Raw genomic sequence first — 25,709 nt, forward strand, 5'->3', positions numbered from 1 at the left:
TTTATATAAGTAGAGTTGCGTATATTCGCGATATATTCCATTTTTCCTTTACGCTGTTCACGACGTTTGCATAACGTGCTTTGTGTTCGAGCTTCCTTTCCTTTTTATTACCGACATGTAATATGTATATGTTGTTAAATAATGAAATAGGCAAAAATAATGTAGTAGCAAAATTTTACATCGATTTGTGTTGTATACATAATTTACATAGGTACTGTATAAAATATAAAAACGCTTTTCTATACTTGTACTCTTCACCTACAAAATATATTATAAGAGCTCTCCCGCTTTCGAATTTCATAAATACAAACGATTAATTAAAGAGCATCCTTTGGTTAATTTGATCGCCCTAGCCCTACCATATCGCTAAAGTTATATACACTGGATTTTGCGCATAATACGTTTAAATGTCATACACATTCCATGATTTTAACGCCAGAACCATAAAACAGCGCGTTTGGTCCATCTTTAAAAATAAGAATAAACCATGTCAATTTTATTTCACGTTGCAAGGAAATTTACAAATCCAAGTATTTATTTACGTTCACAGTATCGCACCTTCCTGACATTTTGCAATAAAATCTTATTTTATGTTGCACGTCGTAATGGCAATGCAGCGTATGTCTCATTTTATGCAATTAAATTATATGTATTATGTCGATGAAGCAGATTTTACGTGGTTTATTTTTATGTAAAAAATTAAGGATTTTAATTATCTAAAAAAGTATTTGTAAAAAAGATATGTTTATTAAATATTGAATATATTGAAAATGGGCAGAAATATTCTAGGCATACACGAGTCTCCCTTCTATCTTCTTCAACGTCCTTTGCGCCACCTAAACTATTTACAAATCTTATATATTTATATATATATATATATATATATATATATATATATATATATATCTTTCTTCTGGTGTTATCATGCGATAAAAAACTGTAGCGGAGAATGTATGTACAGAAGCGTATCTTCCTTAGACTGAATATTTAGGACCACATTTTTTAATTGGCGTTAATCTCAGGCCTTTAGCCAGCATTTGAGCTTCGAGGTCACGGTCTTCGTTCTGATATCTAAAAGAGAAACAGACATATTTGTATTAATTAGATAAATACTATGTTACTTGCTGGAATGGTATATAATGTACTCGCATAAACTTCTTTGCTGCAAATCATCATTATCAGTTTCCAAAATATCGACGTTCGATCTAGCTTCTGTCAAAGGCGTACATTTAGATTTGAAGAATGTACACATTTTATTATTAACTCATTTTTCTTCTTTTAACACACAAATATACGTATAACATAAGATTAAATCTTTATTTTCTTATTCAAAATGACTATCATCATGACTATCTAAAAAAATATAAATTATGATAATAGATAATAGCAACTCTCTAATATATGCAGTTTTCGCCTTTGACATCCGCAAGAAAAAAGATAACGTATATTTCATTAAAAACTAAATTAAACAGTTACGTCTATATTAAAATTATATTATACATTTATACATATAAAAAAGTACACCCACAAATAATTGTGCTATTAAATAATTATGCGTTTTACAGATATCCAAGCATTTGAAGTAAATGAATATTTTTTAATCATTTCAAAGACATTTTGCACGTTATTTTACGTACGTAGATGCGTGTTTCGCTCGTTTACGAAGAGAATTTAGGCACACAAAAGTCGATATGTGTATTCAACTATATGAAAATTTTATATCAAGGGTAAAGCTCAATGACAAAAACATTTCAAAAACATTTGATTTTACACATACCGTCCGGAATGTCAAGTTCACGATCTCTTTTTTTGATTACATCAGTAAGCATAACAAGATGAAAAAACATAAAGACATAAAAACACATAAAAACACATTTCAAGATTTACACGTAAGCTACAATAAAAATGGGTGTACGTTGAAGCAAAAGTAAATAAGAAATCGTGAATAACAAACAATGAATAACACGTCCAACAGGCACAAAACGGGACATTTTTTCTCGTAAGGATCAAAATACTGTACCTACCAACGTGCCATGTCACTTTACCACACACACGAATACTGAGAAGGCATTTATTTAAAATAATAACTTATTCAGGTTTATGAGAATATAAATTTAGTTATCTATTTGCTGTACAGTTTAGTAGAAGAAAGCATATGTACATTATATAACATATATATCGTGAAATGTTTGTAAAAATTTTAAAGATTAAAAGATGCTAATACGTCCTGCGTACAATTAATAAATATTCCTACTATATGTACTGAGAAAATATAAACAAATAAAATAATTAGTAATTTGAAAATGTAAGATAGATACTCCGATTTTTGAGAAGAAATATTAAAAATACGGATATAACATGCATTTGTATATGCAGAACTAATAGGTGTCAAACACGATGATTTACACCACCTTTGTCGTTCTTCCTCCAATAGGACGATTAAGGAATCCCTTTTTGCTACTATCTCCAACATTTCCGTCAAAATTTCCCCTTCTTTTTTAACATCATCACTGGTCTTCTTATCATCTGTAAAATTATATTACAATTTACAAAACAGTGGCATACACATACACTGTAATCTAAAACGTACTCCAAAAATTTCCCTTTGCTAATATTATATTGGCAGTTTTATCATTTTGATGTTCGATAAATTCTAATTATCATAAAATATTATAAATTAATAAGTTAGAAAATTAAAAATACCATCGTCAGCCAAGCGTTCACGCAATTCTTGTTGCAATCGTTCATGACGATCTTCCAACTGAACCTCTTGTGCACGCACTAGAAGTTCCTTTTCATATCTACGCAGTTCCGTACGTTCCTTCATAAGATCAAACCATTCTCTAAGCAAATCAGCTTCTTCACGATTGGAGGAATCTAAATAAAATTATTTCATATCTCAGATTAAATTTTTCCCACTCATGTATACTGTATACATATGTAAAGTATTCATTTAACAACAATTAACATATGTCTGTTATTCTTCACTTGGTTTTTTAATTAAAGACAATTGAAGATTGAATATCTGATGAATATATCAAATAGAATGTGTAAAGATTAAAAATTATAATAATCGGATATAAGCAGAATATTATAATTCAAGCTGTAATAACGAAGATTAAATATTAAAAACTTAAGGTGATCCTAAAGCCGTGATCCTAGCCGGTTTTTTTCGGTTTTTTTCTTAGCACTAATCTTTTAATTGGCTTTATAGAAATGCAAAATTCTTGTCTAGAATTAAAGTACGCATCAAAATCTAGGTCATGGTGGTCGAATTTATATCGAAAACGAAAAAAAATTAATATTTTTTGTTATACGTGACGACCACCACCCACATATAAATTCGACCACCATGACCTAGATTTTGTGATGCGTACTTTAATTCTAGACAAGAATTTTGCATTTCTATAAAGCCAATTAAAAGATTAGTGCTAAGAAAAAAAACTGAAAAAAAACCGGCTAGGATCACGGCTTTAGGATCACCTTAAAGAAAGAAATCAATGTATATGTAAAGAATATTTTATTACCTCCTTCACCACGTAGCGCTTTCTCGACACTTACGCCCCGGCTTTCCAATTCCTTTTGTTTTACTTCAGTTTCCTCTAATTTTCTTTGTATTTCTTGAGCCATCCGCAATCTTTAAAATATATTCAATTTAGCAGTATTTCAAATTAAAGCTGCGTTTCTAAATATATATATTACTCACTTTTATACATTTTTTTCTAATATTTTTCTCTAAAAATTTGCCTACTTGCTAACATGTCGTTCTCTCTATTCAAATATAATGTAAGTATATTATGTCTCACCTCTTTAACTGTGCTTGTCTGGCTACTTTTTTAGCAGTCTTCAATTTACGCGAAACACTATTGCACGATTCTTCAGTTGCCGTAACTTTCTGCATACACGATCCTGATAAAGCAGCTGTTTTGGTATCGTCATCTGATAAACTGTCATCTGAAACATAAAAATATAAAATTATCTAAATACAATATTACTTTATATTCGTAACTATTAGATTTTTAAATAGCGTATAAAACGCATCACTCACTCGAAAAATAAGAACAATTTTATTTTACGTATAAATAAAGTATAATAAAATCAAATAAATCATGTGTTATTACAATCATTAGTTATTACAAGAAGTATAATGTGCGCACATGATACAGATGTATACTTTGTAATTTAAATAATGTAATAAGATATTCGTAAAATCAGCAATAAGGATACATTTGTACAAGTCATACCTGATACTTGAGTGGCATACGCAGAATAGTTAAGCGGTGGCGGCGGTACAGGCGGGGGATTTTCCCTTAGAAAATTTCCTACGAGCATATCCTCGCATACACTTTTAGGTCTTGTGTCGCATTTTGATGAAACAGTTTTATCAATCTGCATTTAACATAGAAACAATATGCAATTTAAAACGATACACAATTTTCTTTCAGAATACTTCGTATGTTAATGATAACAATATAAACAATATAATAATAACAACAACAACAACTGTGACAATAATACTTACTTTTCCTTTTGATTTCGAAGTCAGTCGGAACATTGATAACTTGTCCTTCTGATTTGGCGATGGACTTGTTTCTTTCTTGAAGAAGAAGTCTGACACCGCCTGTATAATACTCTTTCGTCTCTCCGAGTCTTTTTGTTTCTTCTTATCCCGTTTGGTTGCCATACTATTGTTATCCGAAAGTGACAGACCTGCGGTATTCAGCAACTCATCCATCGATTTCGCACCAGCCGCTGGTAGCTTCTGGAAATTGATCTTCTTTGCGATGTTCTTCATATTATCGGTGCTTTTGCTGATTTGTAATTTTGGCTCCGAATTATCTATCGTGCTAAAGTTGTACGATTTAACTCTTTCAGTCTTCGGCGTATCGTCCTTTTTCGTATCGTCCATCGAGAGTTGTCTCCGAGTCACCTTCATTCTCAATTCCTTGATTCTGTCTTCAGGACTTAAGCCTAAGTCTTCGTCGCTCTTCATTCTAGCCCGTTCTCGTGCATCTTGTCTAGCCTTTTCGGCGGTCCTTCTAGCTTCCTCGCTCTTCAATCTTGGTGGTGCAAGTGGCGTTTTAAAAGAATTCTCTAGACTAGCAGTAATCGGCTCTTCGTCTGCCTTCTTTGGGATTTTTTCTTTGGCTTCTTCTTGATCGGTTTGCTCACGAGGGCACGAAAACATCGAAAGATTCAACGACTTGTTCGCCTCCCCGAAAGTTGTGTGAGTCGGACTGCTCACTGGTGACATTATAGAAGTAGGCACAAACTTATTACCGACGGAAGAAGAATTTGATAATGACGGTTTTATCGGTGACAACGCTGTGGTAAAAGATGAGGCTCTGGCAGCTCTTCGGGCCTTTTTCTCGGCTGACTTCTGTTTGTGAGCCTCAAGTTTATCCATTAGAAGATCCTGAATAAGGTTCTTTTGTTTCGACCGTTCTCTTGTAATCTCTTCAAGTTTTCTCGAGGTTGCCGGTGAATTGACACCATTACTGTCTACCGTTACGTTCATCGTTTCCTGGCACTTAATCTCTTCAGCGATCATTTCTGCGGTACGGATCTGCGCCAAACTTTTTGAGTTTTTTCGCCTTGATTTTCTTACGTCAATAGAATCCTTGGCGTTGCTAAACTCTGCGATCCTAGATTGCAATCTCTTTACGTATTCCAGATAGTCCGGATTGCTGGAGTCCGCTTTGGCTGGCTCCTCGCGCTTCTCCGTCGTTTCTACAGGAATTATAGACACCTGAGGATTGATCGGACTCGCAAGTACTGTGACAACTTCGCTGGTAGTCGTATCTTCCGCTGGCTCTACAAGTAACAAACTATCTTCCTCCATCGATTGAAGTAATTCTTTGTTAAAAGCTTCTGCCAATTGTTCCCGCTTCACGTTCTCCTTAAATTCCCCCTCATTCGGATCTTTCACCGGAATATCCGATTTCATTGACGATTTACTCACATTAGGCTCGTTTAATTTGCCCATCACATCCTCCATGGTAACTGGATCAATTTCGATCACATTGGCGTCCTTGAAGCCTTCTTCCTCTTCTTCTTCACCGTACGAATCGTTTTCCAGATCGAGCCTCGCTATTGGCGCATCAGCGATTCGTAGATCGCACATGTTAGTTGAAGTAGGAATGTTGGAAAGAGTCGTCTTGATATTGACGAATTCGATGTAACCTCGATTTTTCAGCATTGCGATATTGGAAGCATCTTGAAGGCTGTCATCCAGCAGCGACTCATTGTCTGTATCCATGTAATTAATATCTTCGCCATTGACTAAGAGTTTTGACGTGTTATTGTTCGGGTACTCGTGATCGATTAACCGATCGATCTTGGAATAGTCGAGTTCCGTATCCTCCTCTTTAGCAATTTTGGCGGGTGTACAGGATAACTTTGCATTATTCCTTCGTACAGTGATGAAATTAGGATTAATGTCGAGTTCTACGTCACGAAGGTCGTCAGAAACCAAAGCCTCTCCATCGCGGGCCCATTCGGAAAACTCTGTCTCAGTGAATGCTGCGGTAGTAACATCGTTCTCCTCGGAATCATCTTGTTTGTTAGACATTGCCGAAGCTTCGGAAGTAGGGCTGCTGCAGTTGCTCTTTCTATTGTCATCCCGCAAATCTAATCGTTCCATATTATTATTCACCATTTCAACAGTATTGTCAATTGGATCGAGTAATCGGCGGTCCCGCAGAAAGGAGACTTCGATAGAATCCGGCTCGAAAGTCTGGCCATCATCAGGATCGTAAAGCTTCGTGTATCGATCAGCTCCCTCATCCAGTAAAAGATCACCATCGGTGCTATGAATCCGTAATCTGGGCGGCAAAAGATTTACGGCAAGTTGCTTCTCAACTGCTTCGTTAGAGTCGGAAGAGGATAATGAATCGCTGTCCATCTCAAAATCACCCGAACTGGCATCCTTGTCTTCGTTCTTTCTGCTCCAGTCTACTTGCGGCACGACAATAGATGTCTCGTGGAGAGGACTACGCGGTCTAAAACCGTTACCTTCCTCCGCATTGTTCGAGAGAACTTTCTCTGTATTTTGCGAGCTTTTTACATCCTCTATAGTAGAGGCAATAGAGGCCTTCTTCGTCAAGTTATTAGTTTCCTGTAGAAATACTTGTTCGTCGATTAACTTCCCGTCTTTCACTGAAGACTCATTGCAGATGTTGGGTGCTGTCTTCGATTTCAAAATACTGGATTCTTTCACTAAATCAGGTAATTGCTGTGCTTTAGATGTTTCTATCAAGGTGGTCGGCTTCGCGACATCGTTTAATGAATTTCGGCAGTGATCGGTTGATAACTGTCGCGAAAATAAAACTGTAGGCGACAGTGGAGAAAGCGGTGCATTGTTGGTTCGCAGTTTACTAGTACCTTAAAAAAAATACAATAATACATATATAAAAAATGCTTTACGAGAATAAAATATCATTTAAAAAATTTATTTCTCGGATCTTTCTCAGTAATTAACATATCAGAAAGAAAGTTCCGAGTATTAAGATGTCATAAAATAATATAGAAATTAACATTGAAAATATAAAAGCATAAAAATAAAATACCTTGAAGAAATGCTTGCATGGTAGGACTAGGCTCCGGTGCTGGGTTTAATAACTTTTGATGCTGAGAGATTGCATCAGTAAAGTTTCTCAATTTCGTGTCCACATTAGACGCCGAACCTGATTTTATAACGGAACCACCCAACGCTGATCCGCCTAACAAATAACGTTTTTTTAATTCTAAGGAGAGTCTCGAAGCGATTCCGCCGGTGGAGTGAGTGCGATTCAAAAGATAATCTCCCTTTCGTGGATTCAACAATGGTGTACAGTTATTTGTGTCGACAGAAGCCGGCACGTTGCAATTTACTTCTTTGTTCGATTCAAGATTCTTAGTACGGTCTCCCAAAAACTGCTCGCTAATATCTTGCTGTCTTTTGTCTTGCGTCAGGTTGCCATTGATCGAAGAGATCACCTTACTCTTCACCTGCACTTTCTTCAGCTCAACATAAGCGCCTCTCGTTTTCCGCACGTAGGAATCGTTGATGGTAATCTCGGGAATCTCGTGCTGTGTCGGAGTCGCTTCATCGTGCTCAAATTCGGAGTCGGTCGAAATTTCGGTCGCGGAATTTTCCACGCTCTCCTCAGTCGACGCTTCTTCCGACGAGACAACCTACGGAACAAAGTGTGCTAAATGAATAAAAATTATAACAAATATATAGTCAAAATAATAAGCGAGTTTAGTAAATTAGTAAGGATTAAATAAAGAGTAGATAAAGACACTCTGATGCTAACACTCTGATTATGATGTGTTTCTCTGATTGGATATGTGTTATATCTGTAAATGGTGTCTACTTATAAATCAATATTTTATCACGGTTAATATGTCGAATCATAGAGTATAAATTTGAATTTTATAACTAAAACAAAAACGTGGTGAGACACTTAATAAAGTACTGGCTGGTGGTAATCTCTGAATGAATTAGTCAACATTGGTGAGTAACCGCTACTTTTAGCATAAGTACTAAATCAAACACAAACGATTAATGATTTAAGTCACTGTTAATGATAAATTAGTTCAATAGCACTCCACTCATACACAACAAGATGATTTACCTTTTCCTTAATCCTCCTTAATTGGTGGATTAAATACTAGGCCCATCAAAATTGAAAAGTCAATCACCATCAGCCAAGATTTTTACTTATACACTCTTTCTATTTACTTTATTAATACATCTCACACAATTTTTCCTAATTTATAAAATTGCACAACTACAATATTTATTAAAGATATATAAAGATCTCTAAGATTATATATAAACTATAGAATCATAAAATAGAATTGTAAATTTGTGTACATATATGTATACTTGACGTGAGACACTACTGTGTCTCTTGATAAAATTGTAAATTCGTGTATGTGTGTGTATATGTGTATATGTTTATAAATACGAAAAATTATATACTTTATCGATTCAGAAATCTCTATAGAGAAATGTTCTTGTAAAAATCGCAAATATGAGAGTTATATTCCTACCTCAATTGATATATGAATTGATTTGATGTACAAACAAAATGTATATAACCCACCAACGTTTGATAGATTTGTAGTAAATATACAGAATACATAATAATATCGGATCATGCTTGAAGAATAGATTTGTTGACCAATCTAAAATAGCTTTTTAACTAAAAGTTCAAGTTACATGTTATATTTTTTGCAATTTTTCGCACTTTTTACAAGTATTAATATTAAACATTTTGATAAAACTATGCTTTGAGTTATATATACATATATATAAAAGCTTTCATGAATTTTTAATATTAAAAAACAATAGATAATTGTGTTATTAAATTAGAATTAAATAATTATAATAAAACGTTAAAACGGATATAATTGAAGCTAAAGCATTTCTTATAAAACGTTATATCACAAAATATTTCAACTGTATATATAGCATAGATATTATTATATTAACATCATGAAATTATGCATTTGTCTTTCTTTGACTGACTATTGCTAGAAATAATTTTTATAGATTCCTCAGGTTTATTAAACAAATCCAAATTTGTATGATGATGAGCTTCTTGAGTCGACGATATACTTTTGTTTTGACTTTGTAGTCTTGACGTACCAGCAACATCTCGATTTTCTGCTATTGTAATGTCTTTAACATCTTTTATTATTTCCTTATTTACATTTGAAAGATTCATGATATCTCGATTTCGTAATTTTGCGACATTTCGTCTTGATGGCCTTTGAATATCCATTGGATTAGTGTCATTATTTGGAATATCCTGAATTTTCGGGGCATTATTGAATTCACGACTTGTTAGTTTTGCAATGTCCTTATCATCTTGACTTTTAACTTTTGAAAGCTTTTCCCCATCTTGATTTTGAATATTAAAAACATCGTTATTCTGACCATGTAATTTTGAAATATTCTCGATAGTTTGACTTTGTAGTTTTGGCATATCTTCAACAGCCTGATTTCGACGTAGATCTTTGAAACTTCTCTTTGCTGATTTTTTTCTCGCTGGAATTTCAGGTGGAAAGAGTTCGGTGTTAGAAATTGTCGAATTAAGAATCGCTGTTGGAGTTTTTTGAAAGGGATTAATATTATAAGACAAATTTTTTCGCTCGGGCCTTTTAGGAACTTCTTCAACACAATTTTGTACTAAATTGTTGTGTGTAATCGTATCTTTAATGTCCGTAGATGTATCTATTATCTTCTTAATAATTGTTGCTTTTATTGCTGACACATCTTTACATATCACGTTTTTTAATTCCGACAATGATTTAGAAGTATTATTGCTCATACTTTTACAAAAAACTCGCGGTGTATCTTCATTTAAATTAGTATCACTTTTATGCAACCTATTACATTTAATGACTTTATCTGTATTATTATTTAATGATAAAGGAGTAGTTAACTTTGCATTAAGATGTGTATTGAGATTATGTCCAAATAAATTTTTATTTGATTTATTGTCTTTATCTAGGTCATCACTCGGAATATTTATTTTATCGGCTTGTTTTTCATCACTATTATTATTCAGTATAATTCCATCTAAATCCATTGAAATCGCTTTCTTTTCTTCATACACTGCATTATTTAAAATATTGCTTTGTACGTCTGGTTTAATTATATTGTCTCCTTTAATTACATCATCGTCTATCTCATTGCTAGTTAATTTTACGTTAGCTTCCTTTCCTTTATTTATGCTACTTATGTCACTCTTCAGAACATTATCTGCTGGATTGATTTTTTCTTGTTCCTTTCCATCATTTGTGATATTAAAATAAATGTTGTTTTTTACATCTGTATGCAATGTTGATATTTCAGAAACCATAGCAGTATGTAACTCGAAATTGTTAATATTTAGATCCGTATCCGTATCTATATGTAAATATGAAATATCTCTTGCGTTGTCCTGTAATTTAGGAATATTATTGTTTGACATTACTGGATCGACATAATCACTGTCAATGCTTGATTGAGGATTTAGTTCAGCACAATCATTACATGTTAAATCTAAACTATTGCACGCTATTCCCTCTTCATCATTACGTACTTCAAATCCTGACAAATAGCCCATGTCGTCAACTTTCAAATATGCACTTTTATTCTGCTCTTCAATTTGATTAAATTGTTGATCAATCGCATCAATGTCTTTCTTGCTCAAATTACTTATTTCTTCAATATCAATTTCTAACTTTCGTCGTTCATTTTGTTTAATAGCGATTATGTTGGAAGTTTTAGATTTTTTATTATTCGGAGAACTCTTATTAAAGTACTTGAGCATTTCCTCTGCATTTACTTTGTTCGACAACTTGGGCTCAATATGTAACTTCACCACTTCCACATTAGACGTGTCCTCAGCTCCTTCACTTTTTGTCGGTTGACTTTTCGGAATAATTTTTTTACTCTCCGTAAAATATTTACTCATTTCCAACCGGGCATATTCAGTCGACAGTGGTCGGAGACCATTTCCTATAGCTTTGTTCTTTTCTTTTCTTTGCTTCAAATCGCGCTTCAGCTTATCGAATGTGTTGTCACAATTACCAAAATTCGAAATACTATGTGATTCCAAGGGAACCAGCAATCTTGAAGTTTCCAAAGATAGTTCTTCAAATTGTATCTCTTGTGTCGGAGATGGCGATGTCACTGTTACTATTGGGTATATTGATTTTTGTAGTACGCTTGTAGTAAGCATCGGAGTTGTTAAATGTATGTCAACTTTCTTATCAGTAACATTGCTCACGTGAATAACGTTACTATCATTGATAAACTTAACATTTCTATTTTTGTTAATAAAATCGCTGTCTTCGCTTTGATTAGTAACACTAATATTTTCACACTTAAATATCTTTATTTTTTCAGGCAAGTTAGATTTCGAATATTCTATCAAGTCGTCCAAATGATCGCTAATGGTAGAATTGCCACTATGCAACATTTCTACCGATTGATAAATCTCTGACGATGAGGAAGATAAAGAACTTTTACTTCCATTTAAAGAAGAAGTGATCGCACCTGGCAAATCATCAGCAATAAGGGTAGTTTCGCTATCGGAAACCTTGGAATCCTTGCTTGTTTTAATGCAAGGTATAGTATCTGAAAATGTAATTTTCGCAACCTCTTCTGAACCAACTTCCAAACAATTGTATTTCGCGGAATCTTCTTTTAAATGATTTGTAGATAAATCTAATGAATTCTTAATCGGAGTATTTGTGCTCAAATTATTAACATTAAAATTAATAGAATTTGATGTCAGATTTTTTATGTCAACATCGAGAATATCACTTTGCAAACAATCGTCGTCAATTTTGTTATCTGATCCGTCTAAATATGATCGAACATTTTCGTCCACAAAACTTTCGTACTCAGAATTGCAATCTTCTTTAGCCAAATGATTAAGAGCAATATCTGTTAGAAGAACCAAGGATTCATTTTGATCCAAAACATTATCGGCAATATTTTTTGGCATTGAAAGAGGCATTGAATCGGTCGCGCAAATGACATTTTCAGAAACTTGTGAAATAACATTGAGAGATGCACCATTTTTATAAGCGGAAGTCATATTGTCTTGACCGTGTACGCTTCTAGCTAATTCATTAGAAGCTAATGCCGTCTCGTTGGAGAATTCTAGCAGTCCTTCGAGAGCATTTCTGTCGGATGATAACTCGCTATCATTTGTGTTTATGTTGGACATTGAGGACGATGTTACTTTAGATTCGAAAGAAATGAATGATTCTTGAACTATAGCGGGATCTATAGAATCTTGAGAATGCTTCACCTCTGTTTCCGAACCGGTATCGGTATCAGAGCTGCGCGGTGGCACCTTCAACCACACTTCCTGCTTCCGGAGCTCTCGTGCGCGTACGTCTTCTTCGTCTTCAGTCGCAGTGCCACTTTCATCGTCTAACAACAAAATCAAGATACATGTTACAGCACAGACAAGTAACATAAGTTGAAGAATTTATTAAAATTATCGCACGTTCTGTTTTTTTCCACCTATCTTTCTCTCTTTTTTTTATCTCTAATTAATAGATAGAATATTCTCTGAAAAACACAACGCCACACAAAATTAAAAAAAAAAAACAAAAAAAGTTAATATTACATAGTTTTACGCAAAAGCTTTAATGGATATACGCTGCGTCGGTACTCTTATATGCATGATAAATGATACCTTCACTAGTATATTCGTCGCTAGAATCTTCATATTCATTGCTGCCAGTATCAGATTGTCCGATTGTAGCATGCGGATGCGAATAACGCAATGTCCAATTCTTGGCTAACTCGAGAGTTCCTTCAGTCGTTAGTGGTTGATCTATAGCTTCCTCAAATACTTCATTATCCTCATCAGAATCACTAAAAAACAAACGATATGATAATTTGAATAATCTTATAATTAAAATATTAAATAATATGTACATATATATTTTCTGTGTTGTAAACAAATCATTGAAATATAAATATTTCAGTAAAAATTCTAAATTTTAAACATTCATTCATATCAGTTATATAACTAAGGTAAAATTAATAAAATTTAAAATATTACGAAGCTATATGGTACAAAGAATATAGATAATTATGTGTATGTGTGCATATTTACCTCATATCCGAAATATCATCACTGGATCCCATTTCTGCGGTAGAAGCACCAAAATTTCTATCTGTCCATTCATCTTCATCCATTTGACTGTGAGCTTCCTCAGGATCTGATATTTCTGCCAGATTTTCAAATTCAATTCTTTCCGGAGTTTGACCACGATCGAGTAAATCGAGTCCGACAATGCCTTCTAAGGATGTCTTGGCCTGAAAGAATATATATTATACATTTTCGTATAAAAGTTCATCATTTTTTATTTTACTTAAAAATTCTACAAAAAGATATCATTTTAATAAGTTTTTTGTGTATCAGTGTTTTATACATATATTTCTACATCATTGTACAAGTTTCTATACCTTTTCTGGTGTTTTTAACGTAGCCGCGGCATTAGATACATTTTCTTTATTCACCAAGCTGATCTTCTTTTTTTCTACTCTAGTTTTCATCGTTCCCGATAGTCCAAAGTGTTGCGTGCAGTAAAAACGTCCTCCGTTTTTCTCGCGATCAAATGTATGATTTCCTATAAAACATTAATAGCGATATTATAAAATATCAAGATGTTTATAAAATATTATAAAAAGAGAATTGAATATTACCTATTCTTAACGAGATGGAACAATATTCACATCGAAAGCAGCCGCGGTGAAAAAATTTGCCTTCCGCACTAAGTCTTTCCATAAGATAAACTCTTTTATTGCAAAAATGGCACATCTCTGAACCCCCTTGCACAGGTAGTACGACAGCAGGCTTAGTGTTCTACACAAAAATAATATGTACGATCCGATATAGTAATTATTAACACCATTTTCAATATAAAGAATTATCAAAAACTATTATGTTATATTTATATTTATAATTAGATGTGTTACTTTGCAACATTTTCACGACACACACACGCACGCACGCACACATTTTACAAAAGTTAGATTTAAAAAATTAAAAAGCCAACGTTATCCCATATATTACAATTCATGTATTTACATTCCCAATTTAGTACGTTGAGAAATCCATTTACACTGCAAACTAAAATTATAAACATAAAATTAAAATTTGTTAATGAGAGATTAAATACAATATTGCGTCATATTTTTTAGAATATTTTGAGATACGTGTGTTATACCAAGATTAAACACAATTCTGATTACTGAAAACAACTAAAAATGCCCTGTAAAATTGTTAGCAAAAATAAATTATGAATCTCTTCGAGAATGCAAGCCTATTACTGATTTATATCTTCTCTCCTGTAGTTGAGTAGAAATTCTCTTTATAAGATGATGGGAATACAAGACAATAGACACCGATATACCATAGACGCTTTTAATATTCGTAGACCATTTCCTTACAGAGATCGCAAAGCTCGTATTTACCGATTTCTGCAGCTTGGGTTCCACATCCTGATTTTTATTCGAAAATTGTTCAGCCATGGCTGAAACTTTATTGTACCCGAGCGCGCTACCTTCCCGGATCTTCTTGCCTATATTCTTCAGGGTATTGTCTATGTCAGCGTACTTACTGTAGGTATCTCTTTGATCGTTGCCTCGCTTCTCCATCTTGATCTGCCGAGCTAAAAACTGAATGAAACATATACACATCTGAAAAAGTGCGAGACCGTCAGCACTATTGAGCGTTTTTTTGCCAACCTGCTCGCGACTCCACTTCGGCACTTTCTCTACACGTTCGTGACGAACGCCGCGGCCCATTTTGTTCTCTTCGATCTTCTTTTCGATTTCTTTCACGTTCCAATCAGTTTTCTCGATTTTACCTATATACAAACCGATTTATTTTATAATATTATTCGATTTGCAACACATAATAAAGACAAAAAGCTTTACTGGGATTAGATGTAAATAAAAAATGTGTACAAACCGATAGCACGTAAAAGATCTCTAGGTTTCTTCTCGGAAGATGTTGTCCCTTTCAGCTTATCTTCAAAATCTTTTATCCTTCCCGAAAACTCCTCGTCTACGCTACCTCTTCGGTGACCAATGCGTACTTTAGGTTGTCTGTCCTAGGAATAATTGGCAACTTAATAGAAATATCTTATAAGCAGGTGATATTAATAGAAAATTAGTACAAGTATTACAAACAATGCGAGCAAAAATTATGAACTTCTTACAAAGTAGTACATTTTGAATATAAATATACGGGGTTTCGTGGAACATACATATAATAGTAATGAGGCAGTATTCTGAAATTAAATAAATAATTGAGATTTCAAACTTCAACTTGATTTTTCACACTCAAATGCAATTAATACGATTTAGGTGAATTAAGTTAAAAAAATATAAACCCTCAATATTGTTATTCTTATCTTTTCTATTTAGTAGTATTTCTTTTTTCTTCTGTGACGCCAGTTTCATAAATGCAATAATAAACACGACGATGCATGCGCAAATAGAGTGTAGTTCCTCGTATAAAAATTAATTTAAAAAGTTCAAAAATCTTATTAATTAACTTATTAAACAAGCATGTTAATCAACAATAGTCAACAATGTTTGCAACTATCAAACAGGTTTAGTAACGATCAATGTATTAACACTTTTATTTCTTCATTGCAGTCATACTAAATTATAACGTAAAAAAATAAACCATGTAAATATTTTCCCTGCGTATGCCACGATTTAATATGAATGCAGTGAGGCGAAAATAGAAAATCTGGTAAAATAAAATTGATTATTTTGTCAAGTATTTTTAGAAACAATACGCTGTTATTTTGAACATCAAAAGACGCAGGCTTTTCGTCAGCAAATAGAAAAAAACCATAGTCAAACATTTGCACTCATCAGTCTTTAGCTTACTGGATAAAGTATTTTCTGCTCTAAGTCTTTTACTCTATCCTTGAAATCTGGTGCAGTTTGACGGTATAAAAAAATCGAGTAATCCTCAAAGGGCTCATCTTTCTCGCGTTTTGCATTGGCTTGCAGCATCTGCATACTTTTGTAGAACTGCTCGGTTGCCATCTTGCGCAAATATTGCCGCTTCTTCATGCGCTCGGTTCGATGCTTCTCGATCTCATCGAGTTTTTTCTGCCTTTCATCCTTTATTGCGAGTTTACGATTGTCATTAGTCGCGCGATCAATTAATTGCGAATGTTGATCTGTTTCTTGCGACGACCCAAGCAATGAGAAACACGTTTCTTTGCAGCAAAGCAAATTATTGTAAACCAAATTATGCGAGAAAGCATTAAGCAGCGATGGGATGATACATGCGAGCAGAGCTCTTTGGAAATGTTGGATGTTGGAAATCTTGAATGTTCTCATTTCGAAATAGATGACTTCTTAAGCGATGTAAATTGCATTTTGCAAATAAAATGCAAAATTAGGATAAAAATGTATAAAAATAGAAATAAATTATAAAACTGTATGTAAGTATATGTAAAGAATAAAACGCAAAAGAAAATTGGCCTGTTCGATTTGTTAGGCTACTGCTAGCATAATTCTATATTCTATGCATAATTAACTACATTATTGCTGTATTATAATTTACGCTAAGAGACAATAAAAGATAGTATTTAATGTTTCTGGCACGATCTCTTAAAAATTTAAAGAAATCTTACTCGAGGTTTCATAAAATAGCAATTATATTAACAACAAAAAGATTTGTGTAAAAAATTTGACAACATAACCGATAGTCTGAACTTATTTCCCTTTATGGTGGATTACGCGCGTTCAGTATGTGTCCGGTTCCTCCCGAAGTACGGTAAAGGTAAGTCCAACAAATACGATTAACAATGATACGAATATCCCGCGACACATAACAGCTTCGATCTTCTGCCATCGTGACTACATAAGATATAAGCATTTCAGTATTTCTAAAAGTCAATAATTACGCGTGGCTATGTTAGGTTTAATTAAATTCACTACAAAAAATTCAACTTTGATTTTCTATAAAATTTTTAACGTCTTACGCGAAATTGCCATTGCATTTGTCTGTATTTTAGACAAGCATTGGTCATTGTAAACTGTAAATAGGCAGACAATTCATTCTGCTTACCATCGTAGCGCCCACTTTCTCGGTACTTCGCCTCTTTCGAGAACGCCGGCCAACCGTATTATCCTTTTTGTCCACGTAAGAGTGCACATTTTCATTAGCATGCCGTGAGCGTGAGTGCCGTGCTTTCGTAGCCTTTTCCTCAGATGTCCATTGTTTCAGTTGCTTTGGATGCGCGGTGCATTCCTCCGCTTCTGGTTCCTGTTGCAATAAATGGCGCTTAAATTAATGATTATTTTCGCGCAAAGATATTCATATCCTCTGGGACTTTTTAGAGAAGTAATAATAATAATTAACTGATGCTAGTGTGTACTTTGAAGTAAAAGAGACTCTAAAGACTAGTAAACAAATCCTCTGTTTTTAGTTACTTACTAATTTCGGATGTTTGATGTATGGAATCTCGCCTCTAAAAACTTCATATATTTGCGTTAAGTAAGAAAACATGGCAAGTGTATCAGGAACATCGCATTGAACCATTTCTTCTCCTGTCATTATCTGTAAGCATAATTATTTTTCTCTTATTATATCTAAGTACAGATAGAATATATAGATTTACATATGTTGTATAGTACACTTTTTGTGATGACATAATATCTATTTGTTATTTAAAGTAAAAAGATATACTAACAGTTCACTGAATAAGCTAATATGTAATTCTTATATTTTTTCTCCACTTATTATTCTACCCAAAAATCATAGGACATATATAAATAATTTGATTGAACTGAATACATATCCACGACATATCATTGGGCAATAATATAAATAATTCTAAAGATACAAAGTTTATACATTAAAAATAAATAAAAAATATATCCACGATTAGTGATGTCGGAGTGAAAAAATAAAAAACACAATATGCTTACCGGTGGTATGTTCAATTCCTTATCCAATGTATCAAAGGCGAGTTGATTGTTCTTTACTGCATCTTTCGCGTTTAAGCTATAAAAATCAATTAAATCTGGACGGTATCTATGAACAATTGCACAAATAGCTAAACCATCTTTAAAAGAGGCACCCATATCTTCGATGTGAACTTTATCGTACAATGCAACTTGCTTTTGTAGCCAGCGAAGCAACGTGTCTGGATGAACTTGAGTGTCAGCTCTCAGATCTACATAAAAATGTGTTTATTTTTATAAAAATAATCGTATTAAAGATCAAATAGTAATTTAAAAGTAAAAAAAACATCAGAATTACAGAATCCAATTATTTAAGAGCTCAAGATTTCAATAATCCATTTTTAATATTATTAATGAACTCACCGCGACGTTTTCGTTTCTTTGGAATATCGATTTCAGACTGTATCGCGGGTTGTTTGATGCTTTCAGGATCATCCGTGTCAAGAAGACTGCGCACTTGTATCGGAGTTACAGAACGTACATTAAGATTCGGATACCTTAAAAAAAAAAAGATAAAAGTAAAAAATATTTAATTATTTCTAAGTTATTTGGTGGGACAAAGCAAAAGAAATACTTGAAGACACTTGAGAGATAAAAATCTTTCTTTTAATCCAAATAAACAATCGGATAGTTATATTTTTATAGACAAGATACGATTTTCACGCCTTTTAGATATTTGAGGCTAATGCTTAGCTAATTTATCCAATTCAATTTTATAATGATAATTGATATCTTACCTAGTGTGAGGATCCAAGGTATATGCGGCGTAATCTCTATTCAAGTTCTCTGGTGTCGTCTGTCCCAACAGTCTGTATATGGATTCACGCTCTGCAATTACTTCTAACGGTAACAACGAAGCACCCCAACCTTTGATTGCCCAGCCCGCATCCAGAGAGCTCAAGAATCCTCTTGCGCAACCAGAGCCGGTAGGCCAAAATGGCTACAATAAGTTTTAGTTTTTCATTGAAGATCAAATTAGAAACGTTAGAAACGCTAGAAATGCTAATCGAAATCTAACGGTAAAGAAATCAAAGAAACGCTGAAAGAACAATAAATAAAATCTATCCACTATCCTTTTATTATACACATGTAATTTTTGAAATTTCCTCTCTTAATAATCTATATGTTTAGAAAACTTAATCTGGATTTAAATACTGTAAATCCCTGTAAAGATTTTACGTAATATCGAATAATGATGTAAAAAGTACGTGGTATTTACCTCCAAAAGGCTATCGCCTACGAGGATCATGAGCAGTCTATGACCGTGACGCTCCAATACGCGACTTGCATTTTCTGCCGCGTACATCGAAGTAAAGTCGAACATGGCTACGTCCGGTTGACCATAATGATTTACCGCAAATTCCATATCCATCATTTGATATTCCGTCGAAAATTCCGCCGCTTCTCGCGCGTATAACATCAACGCTTCACGATCCACATTTTCTTTTGCGAGTAGTTTTGCAGTGTCAGCATGATCCTAGAAATAAATAATAATTTTCACTTTATCATTCTGAAAAATAATTAGATATATTTTATGGTTCGTAAAGTTTTGCATTATTACCCGCAGAATAACTCCCTTGTCGATTAAACTATGTTTCTTGGCAGTCATAACGAAATAATGCGTATCATCTTTATAATACACGATATTTTCCAAGTCGATACCCGTTTCTTGGTACAATTCTTTGAAGAACTTTTGATTAAAGATAAAGGCGACACCGCTGATCTCTTCGACACGAGCCTCTGCCTCGGTCCGTTTGTTTATAAAATTTGCCGTGATTGCGATGGCTAGTTTTCCTCGAAATTCCTTTCGTTTGAAACCTTCCAAGGTATTTCTCTTGCCATCAGCTCCAATTAGCACATCGAATTCGTATTGGGAGACAGGATGATCAGCTGGTGAAGTCTTCGCTCTCCAACCGATCTCTGATGAAAATATATTAAATAAAAAAAAGACATTATAGTAAGAAACAAATTCTGCAAAGAAGTAATTCATTAAAAATGAGTAGTTACAAAGTGTGAAAAAAAAATAAAGAAATTTTAAAACATCTGCTCGTCAATTATTATTACTTACTGCCATCTTCCTGGTTATCCGGTGGTTGAATCAAAGAATCGAAGCTTACATTCTCGTGGAACTCGACACCAAGAATCAGAGCAACCTTTAGCAAAATACACTGCAGCTGTCGAATGCTGATGTGATCTATAGAACCGGCGCAAAACTTGCCGAAAAATTTCTTCGCTCCTAAGCCACGTAGATCCTGAATGACGAAAGGCCATAGATGTAAAACATTGTTCCGGGACATTCGGTCTCTTTTCTCCACCACAACGACTTTGGCTCCCAATAATTGCGCTTCTATAGCTGTGCGCAGACCACATGGGCCACCGCCGATAATCAAAACCTAAGAAATGTATCTTACTTGAAAAATTTCCTTTATTGATAGCATAGGAAATAACTCATGGCAGGTAAAAACTAATAAATAAACTTACCCTCGTGTTCGGGCATACTTTGCCACGATTATAACACTTGTGATTTGCTCGCTGATCGAATTTCTTCCATAGAGCTTGCGCCTTCCACGATCGCAGTTTTGTTTTCAACTTTGGATAAAACTGATTAATGGCGTTCGGTCGGATTTTCAGCAATTCGCACAGTTGTCTGTAGTAGCTAAGAATAGATTTCAACGTAGCGGCGTTGCAAAACTGGTCGAAAATCTCGCTGGCCAACGCCACCTCCGGTGAGTTGGCCGCTTGCTTCTTGCCGATCTGATCCATCGTCTTGATCGTTTGCTTTCAGTTTCGCAGTAGCTCATCAGTTCGTCATTATCTGCAAAACAAAAAGTGTTTTCACTTAATTTTTTTATTTTGACAGGGTTATTTGTTTCATTGAAAATTCCAATATAATATGATCAATAAAATTTCCATATTTTCAGAATTTTTCTAAAAATTCTAAAAGTTTCCGACATGTTAAAAACACAGAGCTCTAGGGTAATAATTAAATGTGAAAAGGATTAAACGTTTGTTTCTGTTTTCTAAAAGTGTTTGCCTCGTGTTTTTATCTATGTGTATCATAACATTACACACGTTATGAAAGATTGATAGAAAGAGCTATATAAAAGAAGTGAAATAAATAAAAAGAGAAAAAGAAACGGCGAAATAAACACTATATTTACAGGGTGCTCTTAACGAAAAGCGTGCCAGCGCCAGCGTAAGCGAATCATCCATCTCATTATCGATTCCATCGAGATGCTATGACTCTCGCTGCTTATTCGCGGCACGTCTTTGCGAACAACTGTAATACCCCCCGCATCGAAGGTGCCGATAGCCTGCGATGTTCTTTTCCAGTTCGTTGAACTTACGGTCTGATAACTTTGTAGCTCGTCGCGTGCATTCGCTCAACATTTCGCCAAGGAAAAATTGGAAAACTTTCCCATAAATTTCCGGAAGAAGTAAGCTTATAAATAGCTCCTAATTATGAACTGTTTGTTCTTTCATTCCAGTGTGCGATGAGCGATGACGATAAGAGAGGGAACAATCTAAAAATGTACTCGAAAAACTATATGTTCTCGAGTACAGTTTGGAATTTGTTTCTATTTGCTAAATATATACATATAGTTGCATTAATGACATTGTTCAATAAAAAAAATTTTTTTCGAGCGAACAAGAACGAAACTAGTCGTTTCCGGTATTTTTTGGGCGTTGAATAGGGGGTCCCGTTAGCATTCTCCCCAAATTTCATCACGTTACAATTTTGAGAAATTTACAGTTAAAAGTTGCAAAAAACATGTCTTGGAATCTGAGAGAGGTCAAAGCTCACGCTGGGAGTGGGCCGGGGAAAGGGGGAGGGTTGTACCGAAAAGAAGATTTACTTGAGAAAATATTTTTGAGAAAATGTTTTTTCATAGAAATTAAAAAAAAAATGTATCAGATATTATGGTATCTTGTGTGTATGGAAGCGCTTCATTGATTTATTATTTTCATTTCTTAAGAGAAAAGAACGACTAACACAGTTAATTAACGATTGACAATGAAAATATCTTGTCGTATATTATTTTCATCATACATGACAAAGCGTTTTTATTACCAATGGTTTATATCTTGAGAATGAATCAACCAACTCGGCTATAGTATTAAATATGTTCATTGTGCGTCACTATACCCTCAATATACCACTGTATATTACATTAAAACGTGGAGTAGGATAGCCCGGCGTGTTTGTTTGAAGCTCTCGACGCTTTATATTATTTCAAATTCTCAGTGCTATATCTCTGGTTATCAGATTATTCTGGGAGAAAAATATTTGTTAGAAGATACAAGTAAACGTGAGAAAAAAAGATCAAACTTTGTTCTACGTATTAGTAATAAGAAAAATATAAAGAAAGCAAATTATAACAAAAAAAATAGAATAAATAAAAAAACATGCCAAAATTTATAGTTTCGATTATAATTTAATGCATTCAACTGTCAGTGTTATATCAATACCGTGGAAAAATTGATTCAATCTAACAAAATATGTCGAATGGTTTATATTGCAATAAAATATGAAATATTTCCTAAAATAATCACTTTTCAATGATCCTTGATTGTAATATTGTTATAGAATAATAAGATAAATTAGTCGATGATTCAATTTTTCCACAGTACAATATATATATATATATATATATATATATACGATTGCACTCTTTTAATAGATATATTTTTATATGTGTACCTATCACAACCAAGTCTCAATATATAGTAGGTAAAGTAATGAATATTTCAGGCGATATATCATATTTTATTTTTATAAGCAGAATAACTAAAAAAGGTATATCGATCAGGAAAATCATATGATTCCATTTAAAAAAATAGGAGTGACTCATATCTGGCAAGCAACTCCATCTAGAATTCTAGAACAAAGTTACACTATGATACTAACAATACGATGTCCCCCTCCAAACAAAATACTTTTGATTCGATACACTATTTTGGACAATACTGTTACGTTCAAAAATAATCTTGTAAAAAGAATAAAATGTGTGTGAAACACTATACAATATAACTCTGGTTTGCGAAAAGCTTTCTATTTTAGATTATAATTAAAAAATTATCACTGCTTCGATACATTTTCGTAAAAAATCAATTCTGATGAATTATTATTAATATTATTATCATGATTATTAAACAAACATTCAGGCATGTTTTGAAATATATATAATTTGTAATATACACACACACACACATACACACAGACAGGATATGTATGTACATATACATATATATACATATATATACGTACGCTGCTGGCATGGCACACGATATACCGAATTCTCAACGAGGACACGTAATAGGTATATCCGAATTTTACGTGTGTATAAATAAAGCCTACTCGTGTGGCCATATACAAGACACTCAAATATCAATGCGTACACCGTACAAGAGTGAATCTGCATCTATATATAATATAATGCATCTACACACCCACGTCACGTCACGTCACGTCATGTGTGTAGAGAGTGGTAGAGAGATGTGTGTGCTACGCGTACGTACTTGCATATATAAAGGGCTGCGTCACGCTGCGTATGTACATACAATCGTGTGACGATCTGACGTCTGACGATACGTCGAGGCACGTCGTGCGTCGAGCCGTCGAGACTGCGCTCTCGTAGCGCTCAGCGCTCCCCGTACTCCGGTACTCCGTACTCCGTAGCGCGCTTTCGTAAGATCTCTTTTCCTCTTTATGGCTCGCCCTCACACTTCACATCGCACAAAAACACACACGACGAGGGAGAAAGGTGAAGGGTGGACGATAGAAGAGATGGGGATGGGGAGGCTTCTCTCTCGAGCTTCGGGCGTGACGCTCACGCGCCACGGAAACGTCGGCGGAGTTCCATCGTTCACACGACGCCCAATCGGCCCAGTCGCCAGTCGACCTATTTCGACTGGATCGCGATGCGACTCACCAGCACCACGGCGACGCGGCGGATCCACCGTTGACCATTCCCTGCCTGCATTCGATCAATTCCGGTTCAACCACATACAACTGCACAGTGCACAGCAGTCAGCACGTACTGCACGATGCACATTGATGGTTGATGGTCGACGGTCGACGGTAGACTCTCGTCTCGTGGCACGTCCGCCGTCCGCGGTCCGCGCCGTTTGCGTCCGCTCTCCGCTCTCCGCTCCGCGGTATGTATTGTATGTACATCGAGCAGTGGCGACATCCACGATCACGCGCTAAACGCTAAACGCCACCGAGGCGATAACCGGGCGAGCCGGTGCTAAACCCGCTAACCTGACGAATCTAAAGAACCTGGAGGAACCTGAGGGATATTCTATAAATCTATAATGTTATATACTATATAGTATATAGTACATAAATATATGCTATATAGCATTCACATACCGCACATACATGGCATCAGCATTCTGCATATACATTGTCATGTGGTGTCATGAGATGAGGCGATGTGCGGTCTATACATACACTACATAGTCGTTTCTCGGTGAATAAGAACTTGTTTTTCTTCCATGCTGCCTGTCTCTCGAAGAAACAAATATTCATTAATTACGGTTTCTTATTTACATTTTACATATGCACACATACATACGTGTATGAGCAGTGAGCACATGTGTGCAAAAGTAAATCTCTTTTACAGCAAAAAACAACTACCAATGCAATATCTAAACACTGCTTTAACTTTACACATATCATCCATTCAAACAGAGATATATCACTACGTGATTGTTTAATATAAATTCTCTCTCGTTTACAAGTCACAACCTAGTTTATTTTCTTTCACCTCTACTCCCTTCGAAAATAGAGATACTTTGCTTTGATCGCCTTGGGACAGTTGGAACAAATGACAGCATAGGTATATATCGAACTGGAAACTGGAAACCTAAAATCTGTAATCAAGTACGCAGTAAATCAGTAATCACAAATATATTTGAATTATTTTTATGACGTTGATCAAGTAGCAACAAGTCTGTTCGCGTTGCTTACACTTTTTGCACTTTAGAATCTTGGAAAGTGCAAAAACTTTTTATAGAGTATTCGATTTGCTAACTCGACCCGACTCCGAGTCGAAAAAGTACGATCAAAAGTACGATTTTTGCAGACATTGTGTTTCAAATCGTACTTTTGATCGTACTTTTTCGACTCGGAGTCGGGTCGAGTCAGCAAATCGAATATGCTATAACGTACTAAACTGCTGCTTGCTGCTACAGC

At 34.6% G+C, this 25,709-nt stretch overlaps 1 protein-coding gene across 5 annotated transcripts; it reads right to left on the bottom strand.

Annotated features, from left to right (window-relative positions):
- Window positions 1-157: 157 nt before the first annotated feature.
- Mical (Molecule interacting with CasL) lies at window positions 158-24,932 on the bottom strand. 5 transcript variants are annotated; one of them, XM_071785786.1, is made up of 27 exons: window positions 24,029-24,932; window positions 20,990-21,323; window positions 20,577-20,901; window positions 20,070-20,428; window positions 19,728-19,985; window positions 19,246-19,448; window positions 18,872-19,005; window positions 18,473-18,720; window positions 17,979-18,101; window positions 17,610-17,807; window positions 16,415-16,654; window positions 15,483-15,624; window positions 15,257-15,378; window positions 14,984-15,208; window positions 14,213-14,372; window positions 13,973-14,136; window positions 13,620-13,822; window positions 13,194-13,375; window positions 12,801-12,925; window positions 7,569-8,175; window positions 4,523-7,383; window positions 4,245-4,389; window positions 3,807-3,954; window positions 3,528-3,637; window positions 2,704-2,877; window positions 2,412-2,526; window positions 158-1,071 (listed from the first exon to the last, which is right to left on the bottom strand). In XM_071785786.1, the coding sequence occupies exons 2-27, from the start codon at window positions 21,269-21,271 to the stop codon at window positions 975-977; spliced, it is 7,950 nt and encodes a 2,649-aa protein (XP_071641887.1). In that variant the 5' UTR covers window positions 21,272-21,323; window positions 24,029-24,932; the 3' UTR covers window positions 158-974. The 5 variants fall into 5 exon arrangements, with proteins under 5 accessions (XP_071641887.1, XP_071641888.1, XP_071641889.1 ...); XM_071785787.1 differs by having other exon boundaries at window positions 24,442-24,928; XM_071785788.1 differs by having other exon boundaries at window positions 14,984-15,187; window positions 24,029-24,927.
- Window positions 24,933-25,709: the final 777 nt, after the last annotated feature.

The sequence above is a fragment of the Temnothorax longispinosus genome, chromosome 8 (assembly GCF_030848805.1).
Source record: "Temnothorax longispinosus isolate EJ_2023e chromosome 8, Tlon_JGU_v1, whole genome shotgun sequence".
Lineage (NCBI taxonomy): Eukaryota > Metazoa > Arthropoda > Insecta > Hymenoptera > Formicidae > Temnothorax > Temnothorax longispinosus.